Below are 22,031 nucleotides of genomic sequence, written 5' to 3'. Positions count from 1 at the left end.
ACAATAGCTGGGGTAACCAGGTAAGAAGGGGCCACGCAAAGCGTGAGGCCAGGGGGGTGGTCTTTGTAGGAACTGAGGACAGTGCTGGCTATCGGAGTGCTGAGCCTCAGGGCAGGTGTTGGGGTGGGGCAGTGAGGGGTGAGGCTGTAGAGGAGAGGAGAGCTCAGATCCTCGTCGTCTCCTAGGCCAGGTTAAGGCGTTTAAACTGTCCCAAGAACAACAGGCAAACATTAAAAGGCTTTCTAAAGCAAAGGGATTCAGTTTGCTTTTTTGAAATGCTAGTATAGTAACCCAGGTGAGAGATGATAGTGGTCAGAAATGAGTATCAGCAGCATAAGGGGAGAGGTGGGATGGCTTTGCGAGGATTTAGGGCCAGACGAGACGTGAACTCCATAGGTTGTGTCTGGTGGAGGATAAGAGGGGCTGACCAAGGGTGAGGCCTGGATTCGTTTGGGCACCTGGAGAACAGGTGACAATTCTTTCCATTGGATTAGGAAACATGGAAGGAGGGCAAGGTGTGGGGAGGAAGATGCCATGGGCATGTAAGTGGAAATATAACCAGCAGTGTGACATCCAAGCATATGGTACTTGAGTTCAGGAAGGAGATCTCGGCTGGAGACCTGGATTTGGCATCATCATTGTAGAGGGAGTAATTGAAACTGGGAATTAATGAGATAACATGGGGAAAGTGTATGCTGTGTGCATCGAACTTTAGATAGTCAATACAGCGTAGGGCAGAAAAAGGTAGGGGAGGGGAAGAAGGACAATTTAAAAAGTGTCGGTGACTGCTCCAAAATGAGGGAGAGGGGCCTGTGTGGGTCAGCAGTGTCCTTGGACAGTCTTGGCTCCCTGTTGCCTCTTGTAGCATGAGCTGCATGAGTGTAGTGTTAAGAGATCCCCATAGTTAGTTTGACTTGCTTAATATTCACCTGTGTACCTGCTAGCACCCAACTCCCTGCAGGACTGATGGTGAAGCAGCGACCCGACCATAGTGAGAGTGCTGCTGTGGTGGGACCCAGGCTTATAGCAAGGCAAAGGGACACTGTGCCATTGTTCCAGGAGGGCAGGATGGTGTAGATTCAGGCAGGTACCTGTGGTGCACAGCCCATCAGGATATTTTGACTAAGCAAATAAAACCCGGTCTCAAATTGGGTTCAGTGTTCACAGTATGTGTGCTATACCTAGAGACCTACAGGAGTGGGCTGTAACAGCCTGATCAGTAGGTTGGGGATGTCATCAGGGACCCAGGCACTTACATTCTAAGGCCAATTCTCCTTGTGGTCATAAGATCTCCTCGCACTGTAGCCCAGCTGCCCTGTGGCCATTGGGCTATTTCTTTGGGCACATTCAGCAGGAGAGACCAACAAGAAGGCTCGGCAGTCCCCTTATCCACAGGGGGTGTGTTCCAAGGCTCCCACTGCATGCCTGAAACCTGGGATGGTACCGAACCTTTGTATACTGTTTTTCCTATGCATACACACCTATGATAAAATTTAACTTATAAGTTAGACACAGTAAGCAACTAACGATAATAACTAATAAAATAAAATAAATATAATATACTATAATAAAAATTACGTGAATGTGGTCTCTTTCACTCAAAGTATATTTTAAAAATTTTTCTTTAATCCTCTCACAAGGATATTTTTTCCATTGCTTTTGAAGAGAGTGGAAGGGGGAGAGGAAGAGAGAGAAAAAAACATCATTGTGAGAAAGACACATCAATTGGTTGCTTCCTGCACTCTCCCTGACCGGGGCTGGGGATCGAGCCTGCAACCGAGGCATGTGCCCTTGGCTGGAATCGAACCTAGGACCCTTCAGTCTGTAGGCCGATCCAACCCGGCCAGGGCTCAAAGTATCTTATTGTACTGTTCTCACCCTTCTTCCCTTGTGATGATGTGGGATGGTACAGATGAGATGAAAGGAGGTGAGTGGTGCAGGCACTGTCACATAGCCTTAGGCCATCTAAGGGTTACTGGAACACCAGCACTGCGGAACCACAGCAGTCGATCTGATAACCCAGGTGGCTGCTAAGTGGCTAATGGTGGGGAGTGTATACAGCGTGTACACTGGACAAAGGGATGATGCATGGATGAAGCTGGGCTGTGAGATTTCATTATGCTACTCAGAACAATGTGCAATTTAAAACTTATGAATTGTTTATTTCTGGAATTTTCCATGTAATATTTTGGACCAAGAGTACAGAAAGTGAAACCGAAGATAACGGGGGACTACTATAAGTCCTTCCTTATACCGAGTGAGCCAGTCTTCCCAGCCCCTCAGTGGACTGGTGAGCGTTGCCAGGGGAAGGTGTGTGCTGACAGCCTGTAGAGGAACCAGGACTCCTGCTTCTCCCCTCTTCACTAGAGCCAGACAGTGGTCAGAGTCCCGCCAAGCACACGTCTGGGAAGGGAGAGTGGATACCTGCCCAGAATGGTGGTTCTGTTAGGAAGGAGCTAAGAGAAGGGCGTGCTGAGATAGTGTCATGGCCAGTCTATCAGCTACCTATGCGTAAGTGGATTGGGGTGATTCCACAAATAATTTTGTCCTTTAAAAGACTTATGAACATTTTTCTAGGCTTTAAATATTCTTCAAAAAGACTATTAATGGTTACATGATATTCCATCTTAATTAACAGGCACTTACAGTATTTACTGTATGGTCTTGTGAGCATTTTACAGATATTGACTGATTTAATCTTTATATAACTCTGTATGATCAGTACTGTTATTATTCCCACTTTAAGATGAGAAACTGAAGTTCAGAGAGATTAAATAATGTGCCCAAGATCACAGAGTTAGTGTGTACAGAGCTGGGATTCAGACCCAGGCCGTGCTCCTGACCACTAGCGTGTGCTGCACTGAAGAACAGGGTGGTTTAGTGAACCCTTCTCTTTTCTGTAGATGTGTAAGTAGAACTAGGAAATAAGTAGAAAAATAGGCCTACTTTTTCCACAGTGTAACTGTAAATAATGCTACGGTGCTTATTCTGGTACAAAAATGTCTCTGGGATTGCTGGGTGAGCGTGTGACTTACTAAGGCTCTTGCTGAGTGCTGTTCAGTTGTTTTCCACAAGAACAGAGAAGCCTGCGCTCGATTGGCGTGGGCTTACCACTAGAGACGGTCACTTTGATGCTCCTCCACTTGTTTATCGCATGGAGAAGTGAGCAGCATGAAGTAGTAAAAGAGCAGGCTGCAGACTCAGGAGACTGACTTCTAGGCATCGCCCCATCTCCTGGTTTCCTTGGACATGTCAGCCTTCCAGACCCCAAATACCAGAGCATTTCTGTCCTGTTATTCCCCAGGGCTGTGAGATTGGTTGGAGTTCTGTGGTGAAAACTTTTGGTAGACTATATAGGGTGAAACAAATGGAAGGTATCTTATGTTCCCTTAGTTTAAGATACGTTGTATAATACCTTCATTAATCTGGAATAGAGGAAAGAAAACTATTTTTATTACATACTTTTTGTTTGATTTTCTTTTACTTTAGATGTTACCTTTCAGTGGATTAGCTGGTGTTTTCTCTTAATACCTGCAGTCACTGGTTGATGAATGGGATCCTGGAGATTTCACTGACTGGGTTTTAGCCTTAGTAGCTTTTTCTTTATAGAAAATATCAATAAATTTCCATAGCTAGGATTTTTTTTTGAACTGTTGAGTTTTGTTTGTTTCTTTTTTATATTTAGCAGTTGATCATCATGTGCTGTCACTTATGGTTGTATTTTCTTCTTGGACATTTGGGTGCAGGTTTGAGGGGTTGGGTCCGACGGTCATTGTCTGCCCCACGACAGTGATGCATCAGTGGGTGAAGGAATTTCACACGTGGTGGCCTCCGTTCAGAGTGGCAGTTCTGCATGAAACAGGCTCCTACACCCACAAAAAGGTAACATCACAGCACTTCACACCTTTTCGTTTGTTTCATCTTAGAGCCCTCCATTTTACATCCTTGCTTTTCCTTTGATCCATGTACATCAAGTGTATGTTTCTGTGTTTCTCTTCATGCAGTTAAACTGTTATGGCTAATTTAACTCTGTATTTTGAAAACAATTGTGAAGTAGGTTTATCATCTAGGCCCTAGCGGGATTGAAACATGTTTGTTGTCTGTGAAGCCGCTGGGCACAGACAGGGCTCTGCCTGAGAGCACAGGTCAGGGCCCACAGACAGCCCACTGGCTGATTGGGGCAGTGGCAGCTTCAAACAGTTTTAGGAAGGTGGGTACAAAATATCATGATAACTTTCAGTTGGCAAATGCATTTGTTAATATGCTTTTAAAACATGCTTTTAATGAACAAAAGAACAACCTGCCATTTGGAGAATTTTACAATTTGCATTGTTGCGTTTTGTATTTTTTCTCTGAATCCTTGATCATCATGTAACTATAATCACTCTATTTTGATAATGTGTTTCCTAACTTATTCATAGTTTTACCACATTATCTAAAAGGAGGTTTATCTGTGCTCCTAGGGGTAGCTTAAGTATGTTGTTTATGCTTTTTTTATTCTCATCTGTCTCACCATGTAGACTGTAAGCTCCTTAGAGTAGGAACTTTGTGTTCCTCATTTTTGTATCCCAAGTGCCCTATAAGCATTTGCTGACTAAATAATAATTACACATTCTCACTGTGGGTCTGCAGTTTCTTTTATTGACAAGAAGTGGCAGTTTGTTACGAATTCTTTCTTTCCTGAGTCTTTGGAGCTCTTAGTGAGTGCTTGTGTATCCATGAAAGAGCTGGTGAATGTTGGTCTTGCTGAGACAGACACACCTGAGCCACCAAACTTCAGTGTTTCTGTAGTTTTGCCAGTACCCCTTTCTCCCAGATTTCATCTTGTTTGTGATTATGAATAAACAGAACTTTTGATAGAAGTGAATCATTAATATCCATAGTTTGGTAGCTCAAGTTTGGTGAGACAGAATCTTACTTTACATATTAGCTGTTGTTAAAACCAACTGACTTTGCCTTGAATTTTAAATGATAAATGGAAAACAAACTGAGTTAAAATATAATGCTATGATATAAAAAAATGATATTTTATTTTATTTTAATTTATTTATTTATTTTTTAAATATATCTTTATTGACTTCAGAGAGAGGAAAGGAAAGAGAGAGAGAGAGAGAGAGAAAAACATCAGTGATGAGAGAATCATTGATTTGGCTGCAGCCCGCAACCTGGGCATGTGCCCTGACCGGGAATCAAACCCTGATCGCCTGGATCCTAGGTCGATGCTCAACCGCTGAGCCACGCCCAGCTGGGCAAAAAAATGATATTCTGGCAGCATGGAAATAACAGTTTAGATTGTTTTTCTAGTCACAATAAGTTGTAACCATCCTGTCATCACCCTTGTGAACATGTTGATTCCTTTTTTGACTTCCATCGTCTATTGACATCTCTAGTGTTTTGTTTTGCAAAATTCTGTAGAAGGGTTTGTTAGTTGATGCTTGTCTTTAAAAGGCAAATTTTTTATGTGTTCATCTTTACCCTTTTCTTTGGGGTGGTAAAGGGTGTATATGTCACACCTTCACCTGGACCATACTCACCTGCATTTCCTCTGTAATTATAACCTGAAGAACTACTTTCGTGTAAATGAAATACATTGACTCATTAATGGAAATAGAATTGAAATTGGCCAGTGTTTCTTGGTAACACTTGCTTCCTTAACTTGTTCAGAAGGCAAACCTTAAGGATAGATGTTTCCCTTCTGATCATAGTGATTCTACCTTCCGAGGCTGTTTTGCATGCACAGACACATGCAGCCATGATTATTTCTCAGTGCTTTACAGTTCACTCAGGACTTTAACGTGAAGTTTCTTAACTTTTCAAGAAAAGCAGTAGGCTTGTGTTTTTACTCTGACCTTTAACTCTACTGTTCCTTTTTTGTTGCAAAATATCTCAGATCTCTAAATATGGAAGTTGTCAAGCCAAAGATCAAAACGATGTTCTCTTGCATCATTCAAACCAAACTCTCGACTTAGAAACACAATCAATGCTAATATAATTTTACTATTTGTGATGATGACACATAAAAAAATGTTAATTCCTTGCCCAAGCCTTACTAGTAACACTTCCAAGATCAGAACTCTGCCTCTGTATTCAAGCACCCAAGTGGTATTTGATCCCTCTGCTCTGTCCTTTCACACTTGTATGTACAGATCTTTGCCACCCCACGCACACCTGTTGGCTTACAGGTACGTTGGATTGCAATAGAATTTATGTTTCTTAATCATATTTCAAATATTTTGTCAATGCCAGTCTGGCTTCTAACCTGGAATCTATTGTCTGACCTGCTTTCCATCCTTACTGGCTAAGATTCCTTTCTCCACCGGGGAGCTTTTTGTGCCTACCAGCTGCCCTGTCTAAATGAATTCAGTGCTGGGGAAATAAGGAAGAGAAGAGACTTTCTCTTTAAAGTACCTTTTTCCTTCTTTTTAAAAAAATCCTCATCAGAGGATATTTTTTTCATTGCCTTTCAGAGAGAGTGGAAGGGGGGGAGAGAGAGAGAGAGAGAGAGAGAGAGAGAAAAACATTCATGTGAGAGAGACACATTGATTGGTTGCCTCCTGCACATACCCCAACCAGGGCTGGGGATTGAGCCTGCAACCAAGGTACATGCCTTTGGCTGGAATTGAACTCGGGACCTTCAGTCTATGGACTGACACTCTAACCACTGAGCCAAACCGGCTAGGGCTAAAATACTTAAAAGAGTAATGATGCCAGAGTTGTTCTGTTTATCATTCAAATAGATTCTATTTTCGTAATGACTTGTTTTAGCTGGTATGACATAAAATTTTGAAATGTTTGCATTTAGACAGCATATTAAATGATCAATTTCTAAATGGGGCACATCCGTTCTTCCTCAACCTGTTAGCTTCCCACCTCCTCACTGTTTTGTCTTATGTTATCTGTGCTAATATTCTCTTTGACAGCATAATTGAGAATTGTCAAATGAACACCCAGCTTCCATGCAAAAAAATGTATGGTTGATATTTTCAACCAAATGATCCACCCTGATAAAGACATTTCTAGTCTTTTGAATCTCCTTCAGGAGTCAGTTGAAACCTTGTTTAATAGGAGTCAAAAGATTTTCTCTTTCTCATGGTTTGTGATTCCTTTTTCTAACGTAGAGAATCTTAACTTGTCAATTAGTATTTATTTGTTAAATAATTATAAACATGATATTCCAGGTTTTTGATGCTGTTAGGGCTCCCCAAAATGGATATGTTGTTTTTAACTGACCTTGAAAAGCTAACTATTTTGTTGGGGAAAGAAAATATATGAAAAGATAATAAAAGAAGACAGTTTTGTTATACTTCTGCCGTAACTCACTGTGGTGGCGGCATCTTTAACACTTGTTGTACAGTTTGTTCGATTATTAGGACCTCTTTTTCAGTTTGTTGGAAGATTTATAACGGGAAGTTTCTTGCTTCTGAAACTGTTGTCCCTTTAAGTCTCCCCCACCTCCTTCTCCTGTGTAGGGAATAGTAATTCTGTGGGGCATTTTAGATAATTCAGAGTTTTATCTCATTTTGATCCATTTATGGCATTTAGAGGCTCAAGAGTGAGAATTACAATGGCTTAAAGGTGTAAAGCATAGATTTTGTAATTACTAGACCAGGGTTTGAATCTTGAATCTGTCATTTTATCACTTTGTGACCTTGGGCAAGTCACTTAGCCTCTATGAGCCCTGTTTGATCTCCTGTGAGACGGACTATGCATGAAAAGCTTACATTTACTCAGGGAACTATTAAAAACAAAGAATATTGTAGGCTTCTATCTCAGTTGCTGAGAAAGGAAAAATGCCCTGGCATTTCTGATTGATTCCAGGTAAATACATAAAAAATGTTCATGGTCATTCATGAATAGACCTTCTTTTCTCATGTCCTGGCATTTGGCCCCCCAGTGGAAACAGTGAAATAGAATGTTAAACTTCTTTTTGGGTAATACAAGGTGTGATTAAAGAACAAACCACACAAAAACATGAGCATCTTATGAAACTATTATCGTGTGTTTTTTAGAAAGTCCTGTTTTCTGAAACACTACAGTAAAAACACTTGGCTTTTTAAAAAGCTGGAAGGGAGTAAAAACATAATAAATGAAAAGGGCCACACGGTCCCTCAAGCATCCAAAATATTTTAGACCCATTCCATGTACACAAATTATTACGCAAAGTGATATAATTTCTATTAACTTTAGAGACGGTATGTTCACCTGATACAAGAAATGATAGATGTTATGCTTGTTCTGTGAGGTATATTGTAAAATTATGTTGCTGGAGCCCTTTTTTCTTCATTGTCAGCACAAATCCTTGTTTATTAAAGATTTAGCTTGAAGGAAATTTTAATTAATTACAGGTGCAGTAAATCCTGCCTGGGAAGCTGCCATGCTGTGTTTGCCGTGAATGGCCTTCATGTGCCTGTGCTCCACTCGGCTCTCCCGCTGCCTGACAGTGTGATTTATGGCTCTTGTTTCCTACCAGTCCACTGTTTGCCCTCTAGGAGCGATTGGTCTCCTGAGCCTCCGTAATAACAGCAGCACTTGCACAGACATCTTTTAATGACAGCAGCACTGCGTTCAGTAAGTCAGGCTAATTGCAGACGTACCCTATTAATTGCAAAAACTAGGAGAGAGGTTACATATTTTACAAGCTTTTAATTTGAAACCGCCCGAGATAATTTGTCTTAAGTATTTGGATAGAGACGTCCATAATATTCAACAATTCACCATTATCGAAACTCCAGTCTTAGCAGTTACAGAATTCTGTGATTGAGTCCGGTGAAAACAAATAGCCTTTGATGTATTTTTACTCAGTGGCTATTGAGTGTGTGAAGGTTACCTTTTCATTGGGGTCATTTTCAGATTTTTCTTACTCTCTTTATAAAAGTGTCTTCTTCTTATTCATCAGTATGCATTCATAGCTGACATTACAGAATTTAAAAAATAAACTCGAACTCTTAAACATACAAAAGAAGCTGAACATGGTTCCAGGGGCACACATTCAAGAGGCTGGGGTCTCTTTTGTGTAACTTGGTGAAGAGCTGTCCGGGAGCGACTTCTGGGTGGCGACCCTTGGAGTCGGTGAAGTGAGCGTGGGAATTCTGTGTGGCCAGCAGTGGGGGTCAGCCATGACCCAGTGGAAATTTTATAAATGAGAGGTAATTTAACTTCTGCTGTATTTCAAGCCCCAAGCAGTTGTTTTTATCTCCTTTTCTCTCTGTGCATGTGCACAGCTTTGTGCCTGGATTAAATGGGGCCTGGAACATTCTGGCCCCTTGCTATCATGTGTCTCATGCCTGACCTGCTTCATGACTTCTAGCAGCCAGAATCTCCATGGAAAATGTAGATGTGGAGGAACTATTGAAAATTTAGATGTGGAGGAACTATTGAAATCATCACGGCTTCTAGAAGTCCTGGGACTGGTGGGCTGTGGTGCTCGAGGTAGAGTGGTGCATCATTTTTTTAATAAGCCAAATACAACTGTCAAAATTTATTCTTAAATGCAAAATTATAGAATGTAAAACAATGGATTAATACCCAGATCATATCAACAGAGTTGGAGGAGAGAGGAAGGAGAATGTAAAATTATACTGAGTTTCTAATCTTGTTTCTGCATATTGCATATAAGTTCTTTGGTTAATCTTTTCCCATCCACTACCTCACCCCCACCTTCCCTCTGAGATCCCTCAGTCTGTTCCATGCTTCTGTGCCTCTGGATCTATTTTGTTCATCAGTTTATTATGTTCTTAAATTCCACATATGAGTGAGATCATGTGATACTTGTCTTTTTCTGTCTGGCTTATTTCTCTTAGCGTAATACTCTCCCGGTCCCTCCATGCTGTCTCAAAAGGTACACGATCCTTCTTTACAGCTGCATAGTATTCCATGGTGTACATGTCCCACAGCTGTTTTATCCACTCATCTATTGATGGGCACTCGGGCTGTCTCCAGATCTTAGCTATTGTAAATTGCACTCCTATGAACATAGGGGTGCATATATTCTTTGTGATTGGTGTTTTGGGATTCTTAGGATATATTCCTAGAAGTGACATTACTGGGTCAAATGGCAGTTCCATTTTTAGTTTTTTGAGGAAACTCCATTTTGTTTACCATAGTGGCTGCACCAGTCTGCATTCCCACCAGCAGTGTACCAGGGTTCCCCTTTCTCCACATCCTTGCCAGCACGTGTCATTGTTGATTTGTTGATGGCAGCCATTCTGACAGGTGTGAGGTGATACCTCAAGTCATTTTAACTTGCATCTCTGTGGTGATTAGTGACTTTGAGCATTTTTTCATATGTCTGTTTTCCATATGTATGTCCACTTTGGAGAAATGCCTATTTAGATCCTTTGCCCATTTTTAAATTGGATCGTCTTCCTTTTGTTAAGCTGTATGAGTTCCTCATGTATTTTGGATATTAACCCCTTATCAGATGTATCATCGGCAAATATGTTCTCCCATACAGTGGGCTCCCTTTCAGTTTTGTTTATGGTTACTTTTCCTGTCAGAAGCTTTTTATTTTGATGTAGTCCCATTTGTTTATTTTCTCCTTTATTTCCCTTGTCCTAGGAGATGTGTGGGCAAACATATTGCTCTGAGAGATGTCTAAGATTTTGCTGCCTATGGTTTCTTCTAGGATTTTTATGGTTTCACGTCTTACATTTAAATTGTTTATCCATTTTGAGTTTATTCTTGTGTATGGTGTGTGTGGGTGGTCTAGTTTCATTTTTTTGCATGTACCCGTCCAATATTTACAACACCATTTATTGAAGAGATTGTCTTTACTCCATTGTATGTTCTTGCCTCCTTTGTCAAATATTAATTGAGCATAATGGCTTGAGTTGATTTCTGGGTTCTCTGTTCTGTTTCATTGATCTTTATGCCTGGTGTTGTGCCAGTACCAGGCTGTTTTGATTACAGTAGCTTTGTAGCATAATTTGATATTTGGTATTGTGACCCTTCCAACTTTCTTCTTCTTTCTCAAGATTGCTACGGCTATTTGGGGTATTTTTTGGTTCCATATAAATTTTTGCAGTGATCTACATCTATGAAATATACCATTGGTATTTTAATAGGTGTTGCATTGAATCTGTAGATTGCTTTGGATAGTATGGACATTTCAATGATGTTAATTCTAATCCATGAACATGCTATATTCTTCTACTTGTTTATATCTTCCTCTATCTCTTTTTTCAACATCTTGTAGTTTTCTGAGTACAGATCTTACACCTCCTTGGTTATGTTTATTCTTAAGTATCTTAATTTTTTGTTGCAATGGTAAATGGGATTGTTTTTTAGTTTTTCTTTCTGAGAGTACATTATTGGTTTATAAAAATGCCATCCATTTCTGGGTGTTAATTTTGTATCCTGCTACCTTGCTAAACTCATTTATTAAATCTAGTAGTTTTTTTGGTGGAGTCTTTAGGATTTTCTATGTACAATATCATGTCATCTGCAAATAATGAGAGTTTTACTTCCTCCTTTCCAGTTTAGATGCCTTTTATGTTTTCTTACTGATCACCGTGGCTAAGATTTCCAGTATTTTGTTGAATAAGAGTGGTGAAAGTGGACATCCCTGTCTTGTTCCTGTTCTCAGGGGAAATGGTTTTAGTTTTTGCCCATTGAGTATAATGTTGGCTGTAGGTTTGTCATATATGGCCTTTAGTATGTTAAGGTATGTTCCCTCTGTTCCCACTTTGCTGAGAGGTTTTATCAAAAATGAGTGTTGGGTTTTGTCCAGTGTTTTTTCTGCATCTATTGATATGATCATGTGATTTTTGTCTTTCAGTTTATGTGATGTATCACATTTATTGATTTGCGAATGTTGTACCAGCCTTGCATACCTGGAATAAATCCCACTTGGTCATGGTGTATGATCTTTTTAATATATTGCTGGATCCAATTTGCTAATATTTTGTTGATTATTTTAGCATCTATGTTCATCAGGGATATTGGCCTGTGCTCATCAGGGATATTGGCCTGTAATTCTCTTTCTTTGTAGTGTCTTTATCTGGTTTTGGAATTAGGCTAATGCTGACCTCGTAAAAAGAGCTTGGAAGTGTTCCTTCCTCTTGGGTTTTTTGGAATAGCTTGAGGACATAGGTGTTAGTTCTTCTTTGAGTGTTTCGTAAAACTACCCCCTGAAGCCGTCCAGACCAGGGCTTTTGTTTGCTGGGTGTGTTTTTTTATTACTGCTTCAATTCCATCAGTTGTTATTGGCCTGTATAGCTTTTCTAATTCTTCCTGATTCAGTTTTGGAAGATTGTATTTTTCTAGGAATTTGTCCATTTCATCCACATTGTCCAGCTGGTTGGCATACAGTTAGTTGTTCATAGTATTTTCTTATAATCCTTTATATTTTTGTGGTGTCAGTTGTTACTTCACTTTTGTTTCTGATTTTATTTATTTGTGTCCTCTCTCTTTGTTTCTTGATGAGTCTAGCTTAATTTTCATCAATCTTGTATATCTTTTCAAAGAACCAGCTCTTGGTTTCACTGATCTTTTGTACTTTTTTTTTTACTTTCTATTCATTTATTTTCTCTCTGATCTTTATTATTTCCTTCCTTCTACTTACTCTGGGCTCTTCTTGTTGTTTTCGTTCTAATTCTTTAGTTGTAAGGTTAGATAGTTCATTAAAAAATTTTCTTGTTTTTTTGAGGCAGGCCTATAGTATTATGAACTTCTCTCTCAGGACTGCATTCATTGTGTCCTATAGACTTTGGGTTGTTGTTCATTTTCATTTTTTTCCAAGAAGTTTTTTCTTTCTTCATCTCATTGGTAACCCATTTATTGTTTAATAACATGCTTTTTAACCTCCACGTGTTTGAATGTTTTTGAGTGTTTTTACTATAGTTGATTTTTAGTTTCATGCCATTGTGATCTGAGAAGATGCTTGATATGATTTCAGTCTTCTTGAACTTGTAGACTTGTTCTGTGTCCTAACATGCGGTCTATCTTTGAGAATGTCCCATGTTTACTTGAGAAGAAGGTATATTCTGCAGCTTTGGTATGAAATGTTCTGTAAATGTCAGTTAAATCCATCTGATCTAGTGTGCCATTAAGAGTCACTGTTTCCTTCTTGATTTTTTGTCTGGAAGACGGATGAGTGAAGTCAGTTGGGTGTTAAAGTACCCTACTATGACTGTATTGCTGTTAATCTCTCCACCAGAAGCTTTTTAAAATATATTTAGGTGCTCCTATATTGGGTGCATATATGTTTATCAGAGTTATATCCTCTTGTTGGATTGATCCCGTTAGTATTATGTAGTGACCGTCCTGGCCTCTTGTTATGGTCTTCATTTTGAAGTCTGTTTTTTCAGATACGAGTGTTGGTACCTGTTTTGTTTTGTGGTGTGTTTTTTTTCATTTCCATTTGCATGGAAAAATTTTTTCCAGCCCTTCACTCTCATTCTCACTGAGTCTTTTGTTTTGAGGAGGGTCTCTTGTTGACAGCATATATTTGGGCCATGTTTTCTTATCCATTCAGCTATCTCATATCTTTTGTTTGGAGCATTTAATCGATTTACATTTAAGGTTACTATTGATAGGTACTTATTTGTTGCCATTTTAATTCTTTATGCCTATGTTTCTCTCTATTCTTATTATTACAGTAACATTTCTTGCAATGCTGGTTTAGTGGTGCTAAACTCCAATAGCCATTTTTTTTCTGGGAAGCTCCTTATGTCACCATCTATTTTGAATGATAGCCTTATGGGATAGTCTTGGTTTCAGATCATTGCTTTTCATTACCTTGACTACTTCATGCAGTTCCCGTTTGGCCTGTAGAGTGTCTGATGAGAAATCAGCTGACAGCCTTAAGGGAACTCCTTTGTAGGTAACAGATTGCTTTTCTCTTGCTGCCTTTAAGATTCTCTTTTTGTCTTGAATTTTTGGTATTTTAATTATGATGTGCCTGGTCATTGGCCTCTTTGGGTTCTTCTTGCCTGGTACTCTCTGTGCCTCTTGAACTTGTGTGACTTTTTCCTTCACCAGGTTAGGGAAGTTTTCTGCCATGTTTCCGTCAAACAGGTTCTCTAACCCTTGCTCACTTTCTTCACCTTCTGCCATTCCTATGATGTGAATATTTTTATGTTTAATTTTGTCCCATAGCTCCCTTAGATTATCCTCCAGTTTTTTAATTGTTTTTTCTTTTTGGTTCTCTGATTGAGTAATTTTTTTCTACCCTGTTTTCTAATTAATTGATCCAATCCTTGGCTTCCCCTAATCTGCTTTTTATCCCTTCCAGTGTATTCTTTATTTCTTCTATATCATTCTTCATTTCCGTCTGGTCATTTTTCATAGTTTCTGTATCTTTTCTCATGCTGTTGAAGATCCTTGTAATCATTATTCTGAACTCTGTATCTGATAAATTTCTTATGTCCATTTTATTTATCTCTTCTGAAGAATTCTCTTGTTCTTTCATTTGTGGCCTCTTTTTTTTTTGTCTCCCCAATTTGGCTCCCTGTTTGGGTTTGTTTCTATGTATTAGGTAGATCTGCTATGCCTCCAGACTTTTTGGTAAGTCTCTGGTGCAGGACAGTGTCAGATGCTGTTTTTGACTGACCCTGAGCACCCTGTTTGGAGCTATCAGCAACCCGCAGCTTGTGGCTTTCTCTCCTGGGGCTGGGTGCATTTGGAAAGGACCAAGATGCTCACCATGATCTGTTTTTCCAAGCCCTAGGCCCAGAAGCAGATCAGGTAAAGACTCAAAGCATCCAGAGATCCACCTTTGCCTGTAGGCTGATTGTTACTTTCAGTGTCCTAATGAGCCTCAGGCTGTAGACCACAGCTGGGTGTAAACTCCACAGGGTAGGGTGAGTGTTTTTCCACCAGGGTGGGGCAGTTGCTTCCCCCACAGGCAGAAACTTCGTCAGATCTACCTGAGAATGATGTCCTCTGCCGTATATGGGAATGATTCAGCATTGGAATCCAGATGGCTGCCCTTTGGGCTCTATCCCCAGAGCCCCCAACCCTGGAGTCTCCTCACACTGCTCTAGTCCACTCTACCCTCCCTCTCCCGAAGCCCAGGATGAGTGGTTGCACATGAAATTTTGTGCATTTTGGCCTTTAAGAGGGTGCCTACATTTCCAGCTGTCTCTCCCTGGCATACAGAAACCCTGCTTTTTTCACAGCCAGAAGTTATGTGGGCACCTTTCTCAGTTCTGGTGCTCTGGGCTGGGAAGCCCAGCTTGGGGTTTAGACCTACCAGATCTCTCAGTGGGAACCCCCCCACAGCTGAGAAGCACTGCTGATAGCTAGTAAAAGGAGCTCACTAACGATGACACTCAGATCCTTTGTATGTTAATTTTAAAATTTTTGTTTTCTTTAATGTTTTCTCTCTTTTGATCTACCACACTCTGAGAGGCAGTGGTCACGTCCCCTGAAGGCTGTGGGTGTGCCACTTTGTCATTGTAGCATTAAGGGCTTTGCTTTCATGTCTTGTTATAGTGCTTTTTTGGTAGGTAAAGTTTCATGGCTCTTCTTTATGAGTCTCCTTTAAAATATAAAATACCCCTCTTTTAGGTTCAATTCTTTTTTCTGATATCTATATTTCTCATCCTGCCCTGTTTTTGTTTGTATTCCTTTGGTATATCTTTGATAATCCCCATAAATTCAGCTTTTAATGCCAGTCCAGTTTGGTTCTCTTTTAAACACAAGACTGTGTTTTTGCTGTACTTGCCCAGTGCAAAGTGTAGCTGCTAGTAATCCACTGTCATATGGAGACCCCTGGCATGTTTAGTCATTTTTTCCCCATAGTGGTTTGCTAGTTCTCTACTCTATTTCTTTTTTTGTATTTATGCTGGAGTAGCAACTGTGAATCTGAGTGGGCATAAATGGTTTACAAGTATATTTCAACCTTTTTCTCTTGTGATTGAGAATTAAACTGTATCTATCACCTATGCACCATTCTTGGACAGGGTGGGATTTTTAGTACACTTTTATTTTCCCCTATTCTCTTAAGTAAGAGGCAGTGCTGCGTAATATTTAGTTAATCCAGCTTTAGACTTAGCTGCCTTTCTATATTCAAATCCTGACTCCACCACTTATCAGCTTTGTGACCTGATATATTACTTACTGTCTCTTAGCCACAGTTTCCTCATCTGTGAAATGGGGTTAGTAATAGGATCTCTGTCCTCTCTCAGAGTTGCCTTGAGTACTCTGAGAGAGTGAAGAGCCTTCCGGTCTGGGAGGTCTGTGGTCTTGGGCTCACTGTGTTCTGTTAGTGACCTCAACCCTGTGCTGGCTGACTGTCGCATACTAAACCTAGCCCACCTCTTGCTGCTTTATTTGCTGCCCTTACCTATCTGAAGGTGGAATTTGTTTTTCCTCTCAAGCATGACTGCTACTTTGGATCAATGCAGAATTCCAGGGTCACTGCTTTCCCCTAGAATTATGGAAAAGATTTTCCCGTTGCTTTTTGAAATTTTTAATGTTGCATAAAAGGTGTTCAACACAAGTTGTCTTTCCTCTGAAGGAAATCTTTTCGTCTGCTCTGACTAGAAGCAACAGTATTTTCTCATATTTTCCTTTATTTTTGGAATTCAGACATCTAGTTGGCATTTGCCTAGGTCTGTGTCTTTTTTCAGCATTTCTACCTAACACTCTCAGACATTTTGCTCTATAGATACAAGTCTCTCCTCAGAATTTTTTCTACTATTTAAAAAAAAAAGATTACTTTTATATCCTTTCTACTTTACCCTCCTGGAATTCATGTTATAAATTGTTAGAGCTCCTGGATTTTTTTTTTTTGTCTCCTTAGCTTTTCTCTTTATTTTCTTGCTTTCATATTAAAAGAAGTCACTTTTCATCTACCTTGTTTTAAGTTTAACAAGGATTGACACAAAGGATGTTTTGGAAAAATGAAAGTTGAGCCAGGGTTTGTATAACTTTTTGTGGTCTTCTTTTGAGCCCCTCCCCCCAGTGGATATGTTAGTGCTTACTAGTTACAGATGAATGAAACATGCAGTAACCTTCCATTGCTGATAACGCACAGTTACAATTGTATGTGTTACATTTGTATACATATTTATAAAGTGCTTTAGGTTGCATCATGATTGGAAGATTGTCATTTTAAGAGTCATGCTTATTTAATTCAACTTCTTATTTAAAACTGGCTTTTCCATTTTATCATCATTTTAGGAGAAACTAATTCAAGATATTGCTCATTGTCATGGAATTTTGATCACTTCTTACTCCTACATTCGACTGATGCAAGATGATATTAGTAGGCATGACTGGCACTACGTGATCTTGGATGAAGGACACAAAATTCGAAATCCAAATGCTGCCATCACCCTTGCTTGCAAACAGGTATGACCTCTTATAACAAGAGGGATTTTCAGGTGGATCTTAGTGTTTAACTGAGAATAAACTCCCTGATTTTAGTAATGCACTTACTGAATCTTTCCTTGTGCCCTTGCATAAGGAATTTGAAGTATACTTTTTGCCTTCATGCAGAAAATTCTTTGTTCTTGCTCTTAATCATGTTTTTTGAAATTCTAATTCTTCATATTGCCTAATGTCTCTTGTAAGGATTGGTTGTTAGAATGTAACCAAATCCAACCAAAATCCATAGTATTCAGCTTGGACAATAAGAAAAAAAATTCTTCCCTAATACAATTGAAGAATTAAAACTGCATAAAATGCCTTCTATGTTTTGGAGGTGACCAAAATGATATGTAAATGTGTTAAATAAGAAGATTGAGTGGGGTGTTTTGGTGTAGGATTAGTGATCATCTGTTAAAAGCTGAATTTAATAAGAAAATATTTTCTTTCCCAAAATAGTTCCGTACCCCGCATCGCATCATCTTGTCTGGATCCCCCATGCAAAATAACCTCCGTGAGCTGTGGTCACTCTTTGACTTTGTCTTCCCGGGAAAGTTGGGCACGCTGCCCGTGTTTATGGAGCAGTTCTCGGTCCCCATCACCATGGGGGGGTATTCAAATGCCTCCCCAGTACAGGTAACACTTCCAGTATTTCAATATTTTAATATTATACTTTGTAGCCAAGTTGTTCAGAAATAAGGAAAATGGCCAAGCCTATAAATTGGTGTCTGATAAAAATCACAAAATTATGTTTGTTTGATATCTCATATTTTTCCAGATGAGTTTTTAAAAATCGTAAAATATTCAAGAGCAGTCAGAAATTATGAAACAACAGTGAATCAGTTCTGGACAGCATATAATTTACTGCAAATTTGGGTAGTGCATCTTATAAAGTAGTATAAAGTCTTAGAAAAGGGCAAGCCAGAGAGAATTGTTTAGGGAAGATTTAATGAGACAGGTATCCCTTATCCTGATTCTGGAAAAACAGGCTGAGAAGAACCTAGGGCATTAGATTAAGGCAACAGCCACATTATGTGGCCGTGGGCAGTGAAGAGACACACTTGACTGGACCGGATGCTTGTGGGGGACGTACCAGGAGAGCTGTGGATTCTGGAAATGGGAGCCTTGAGAAGCAGGCAGAGGCACTCAGGCAGGGACGAACCACTGAGGTTGTCTGAACAGGTGACTGGAAGAGCACTGTTCTTGGAGGGTTACTCAGGCCATTACGGAAGGGAGGCTGGCATTGAGGGACCTGCAGGAATCATTGGGGATGAGGGTGATGAGGACCTGGACTTGGAACTGGACCTGGATGTTGGTCCTGAGAAAGAAGGTGGAGAGCAGGGCCCCTGGTGGCAATGTTTTAGTCGGAACAAATGAAATGTGGAGGCTGACAAGATAAAGGAAATGGGATAGGTGGTGGTGAGCTTGCTGCCACTGACCCCTGAAATTTTAGGCCTGGGAGACTGGTAGGATGGGGCTGTGAGAGGCAGGAACATCAGGATATGAAGCAGGCCTGAGGGCAGGCTCCATCCTGGGTGAGGCAGGGCTTCTGCACAGCCCTGGGGCCTGCGCTGGGCCATGACAGCCACGACACAAGGCCTTTCATGAAAGAGCCGTTGCTGTGTTTGAAATGCTTAATTAGAAATAGAATTTTAGACCTTTACAATTAGAGGATTGTCAACAACTATTTTAATACCTTTTACATTTTGAGATTGAATGATTTTTAATTAATTTTTGTAAGGGCTCTTTTCCTCTGCTGAATCCCTATTCTTCATTTATAGTGTTTTTTTATTTAGAAATAATTTCAAGTTTAACAAAAAGTTGCAAGAATCATAGAAAGGACTGTATAGTCGCCACCCAGATTCACCAGTTGTTAGCGTCTTGCTAACGTTTTGCCACATTTGCTTGGTCTTCCCTTCCCTCTGTCTCCCGACTCTCTCTATGCACAGAGATGTAGGTGCTGTTCCTGAAGCATCTGAGAGCACGTTGCAGATGATGCCCTTTCCTCCAGGTCCTTCAGTGTGTATTTAAGAACAAGGACATTTTCTTACAGAACCACAGCATAACCATTAGAATCAGGAGGAAATTGAACTTTGATAGAATTGTGTTATCTAAAGTATATGTCGTTTACATTTTCCAGTTTAGTAGTATCTGTGTCTCTTTAGTCTCATTTAGTCTGGGATAGTTTCTCTAACTTTTCTTATACCTTTCGATGACCTTGATATTTTTGAAGACCACAGGCCTGTTATTTTATAGAATGTGCCTCACTTAGGGTTTGTCTTCCATTCTTTGTGATTGGATTCAGGTTATGCGTTTTTGGCAAGAATATCATAGAAGATAAACACACATATATGCACATACATGTATACATACTCGAGGTGTTCTTAGGGTCTTTTAGAATGTTTTCTTTTTTACCATGTTAATTTTGTAACATGAATTTTTCTGTATTTATTATGATCAACCTCTCATTCATTTTGCAGCTGATTTTCTTAAATTTAAACTTCGGTTGGAATATTTCTTATTCCATTAACAGAAACTTACTAGTTAAGACCTATGTAGATTTTTTTTTACTTTCAATAATTTATTGAATTCTTTATTTGCCTTTAAGCGAGTTGTAGAGAGTGGCTTCTGCGCTGTGGCCCTTGGTTTTCTACGTAGTTAACACCCATCTCATGTGGCTGTGCTCCATTACAGAGCCATCTGCTCCCTTTCAGACTAGAGTGACCTTTCATTTCTGGGATCACAGGGCTTGTCTTGAACTTACTCTCCCAAGTCTCCAAAGGGCAGTAATCTCTGCTGATGATCTGGTGCTTGCATTGCTGCAGCTTCCCCCACAGTTGCCTTTTGATCTTCAGCTTGCAGAGTAGCAGTTCCTTTGTAGCTTTTGGAGAATACAAGATTATAAAAAGATTTGCTTGAAAGCAGTTTTTTCCCTAGAGGGTGGCTGAGAACTGGAGGAATCTCTGTTGTGGGGTCTAACTGCAATCACAGCTAAAGCAAAGCATAGGAGAGGAATAGGGTGCACAGCTACCAGCTGTTCTTCTCTTTGTACATTTTGGTTAATAAGTTTTTTTTACTGATATTATGAACATCATGTTGGACTTATACTAATTTTTCCAAACCATTTTCCAACCAATTTTGTATAGTCATTGGTCATTCTTTTGAAAACTTTTTTTAAGCATTAGAATTGAGAAGTAAGAACAAATGCCTTCCTTAAACATACAGTAATTGTTTCTGCTTTTGTCTTACTACAGGTTAAAACTGCTTATAAGTGTGCGTGTGTCTTACGAGATGCCATAAATCCATACCTACTGCGGAGAATGAAGTCAGATGTCAAAATGAGCCTCTCCTTACCAGATAAAAATGAACAGGTCTGTAAATCCAGGAGTTACTGTGGGGCAGGCTGATCTACATTTGTAGGTACTAGTATGTGACAGGTGAGTCTGCTGTGGCCTCTGCCCTCAGCAGGACTGTTCTCTAGTCCAGAGGTTAGATCTCTCTTATTAACCCATGAGTCCCCACAGCTACTCTTTCTAAACTTCTCTATTTTCCTCAAGTCCCCAGTTTATTCATGCTACAAATTTTTTAGGTGCCAGCCATTGCCTGGGAGGTAGCAGTTCTCACGGAACTCAATTCATTCTTGAGGAGAGACAGTTGTAAATAAATAAAGCAGATGGCAGGTGCTAGTAAGTGTGGAGATAAAGAGGAGGCAAGGTATGGGGTCTAAGGGGTGATAAGGGCAAGGATTTGGGAAAGCAGGCTCCTATATGGGATGGCCAGAGAAGACCTTCGATAACTGTCATTGGAGCAGAGGCCTAAAGATGGTGAAGGGGCAGTTACAGGGGATTTTGGAGGAAGAGTGTTCTAGATAGATGGAAAGTGGGGGGGTGTTGGTACGTTCAAGGAGGCCAGTGTGGCTGGAGGGCAGGGGCAAGGAGGGGGCTCAAAGGAAGAAGTCAGATTGCTGGCCAGGTCACCAGGTCCAGTGGTCATGGTGAAGACTAGAGGAAATTCACAGGAAGATACTGAGCAAGGAGTGACCTCATCTGACTTAGGCTTTAAAAGGATCTTCCTTTTAAATTTCATCCTAGTGTTCTGTTGTCTCAGAAGATGACCACACCTTCTATTTAGCATCTAAAAATAATTGCCATGTGAATTTTGAGTGTTGAAGCTCTAAGGATCTTAGAGATTGGTCATCAAGGCTACTTTCATTGCTGCCTCTTCCCTCCCTACCCTGAACTCATCTTCAGGTTTAGCCCGTGTTAGCATTTCCCTACAGGTCTCCCATTCCTGCCAGTTGCTCAGGCCACAGCCCTCTGAGCTGTCTCCAATTCCACATCAGTCAGTTGCTCTGGTGGTTGATTTCTCCGTGGTAGTTCGTTCTCTCATGCTGCCTCACATCTTCGCAGATCAGCGCAGTTGGTCTGACTGGTCTCCAGCCGTCGGCACTCCCCACTCCATTCAGTATTAGAGTGTTGCTGGATTAGTTTATCTGAGGCTTCTCACCAAAATACTTTTGATATCCCTCTCCCAATGAAGAAGATCTATTTAGTTTATTTGCGACAATTTATTTTTACCAAGGCAAATTACTTCCTATTTTTTTAAAAACGCGCCACTTTTCCTTCTATTTGCATCTGAGGTTCCCTCTTCCTGAAGGTTTTCCCACCTCCACAGACACACACACAGAAGACCTCCCAGGCTTTCCACTAGAGCCTCTC

The 22,031-nt window shown here is 40.2% G+C and overlaps 1 protein-coding gene across 3 annotated transcripts in view; it reads left to right on the top strand.

The window, feature by feature from the left end:
• Window positions 1–22,031, top strand: part of ERCC6 (ERCC excision repair 6, chromatin remodeling factor) — a 78,158-nt gene that overhangs the window by 41,958 nt on the left and 14,169 nt on the right. For all 3 annotated transcript variants that reach the window (XM_081157825.1, XM_081157824.1, XM_081157823.1), the window contains exons 8-11: window positions 3,747–3,882; window positions 17,128–17,298; window positions 17,773–17,949; window positions 20,568–20,684. In XM_081157825.1, coding sequence (XP_081013951.1) covers window positions 3,747–3,882; window positions 17,128–17,298; window positions 17,773–17,949; window positions 20,568–20,684 — 601 coding nt within the window. The remainder of the gene's footprint in view (window positions 1–3,746; window positions 3,883–17,127; window positions 17,299–17,772; window positions 17,950–20,567; window positions 20,685–22,031) is intronic.

This window comes from Miniopterus schreibersii, assembly GCF_964146895.1.
Source record: "Miniopterus schreibersii genome assembly, chromosome: 14".
In the NCBI taxonomy this organism is placed as follows: domain Eukaryota; kingdom Metazoa; phylum Chordata; class Mammalia; order Chiroptera; family Miniopteridae; genus Miniopterus; species Miniopterus schreibersii.
Note: the sequence above shows the minus strand (reverse complement) of the source record. Positions and strands in the feature narration are given on the sequence as shown.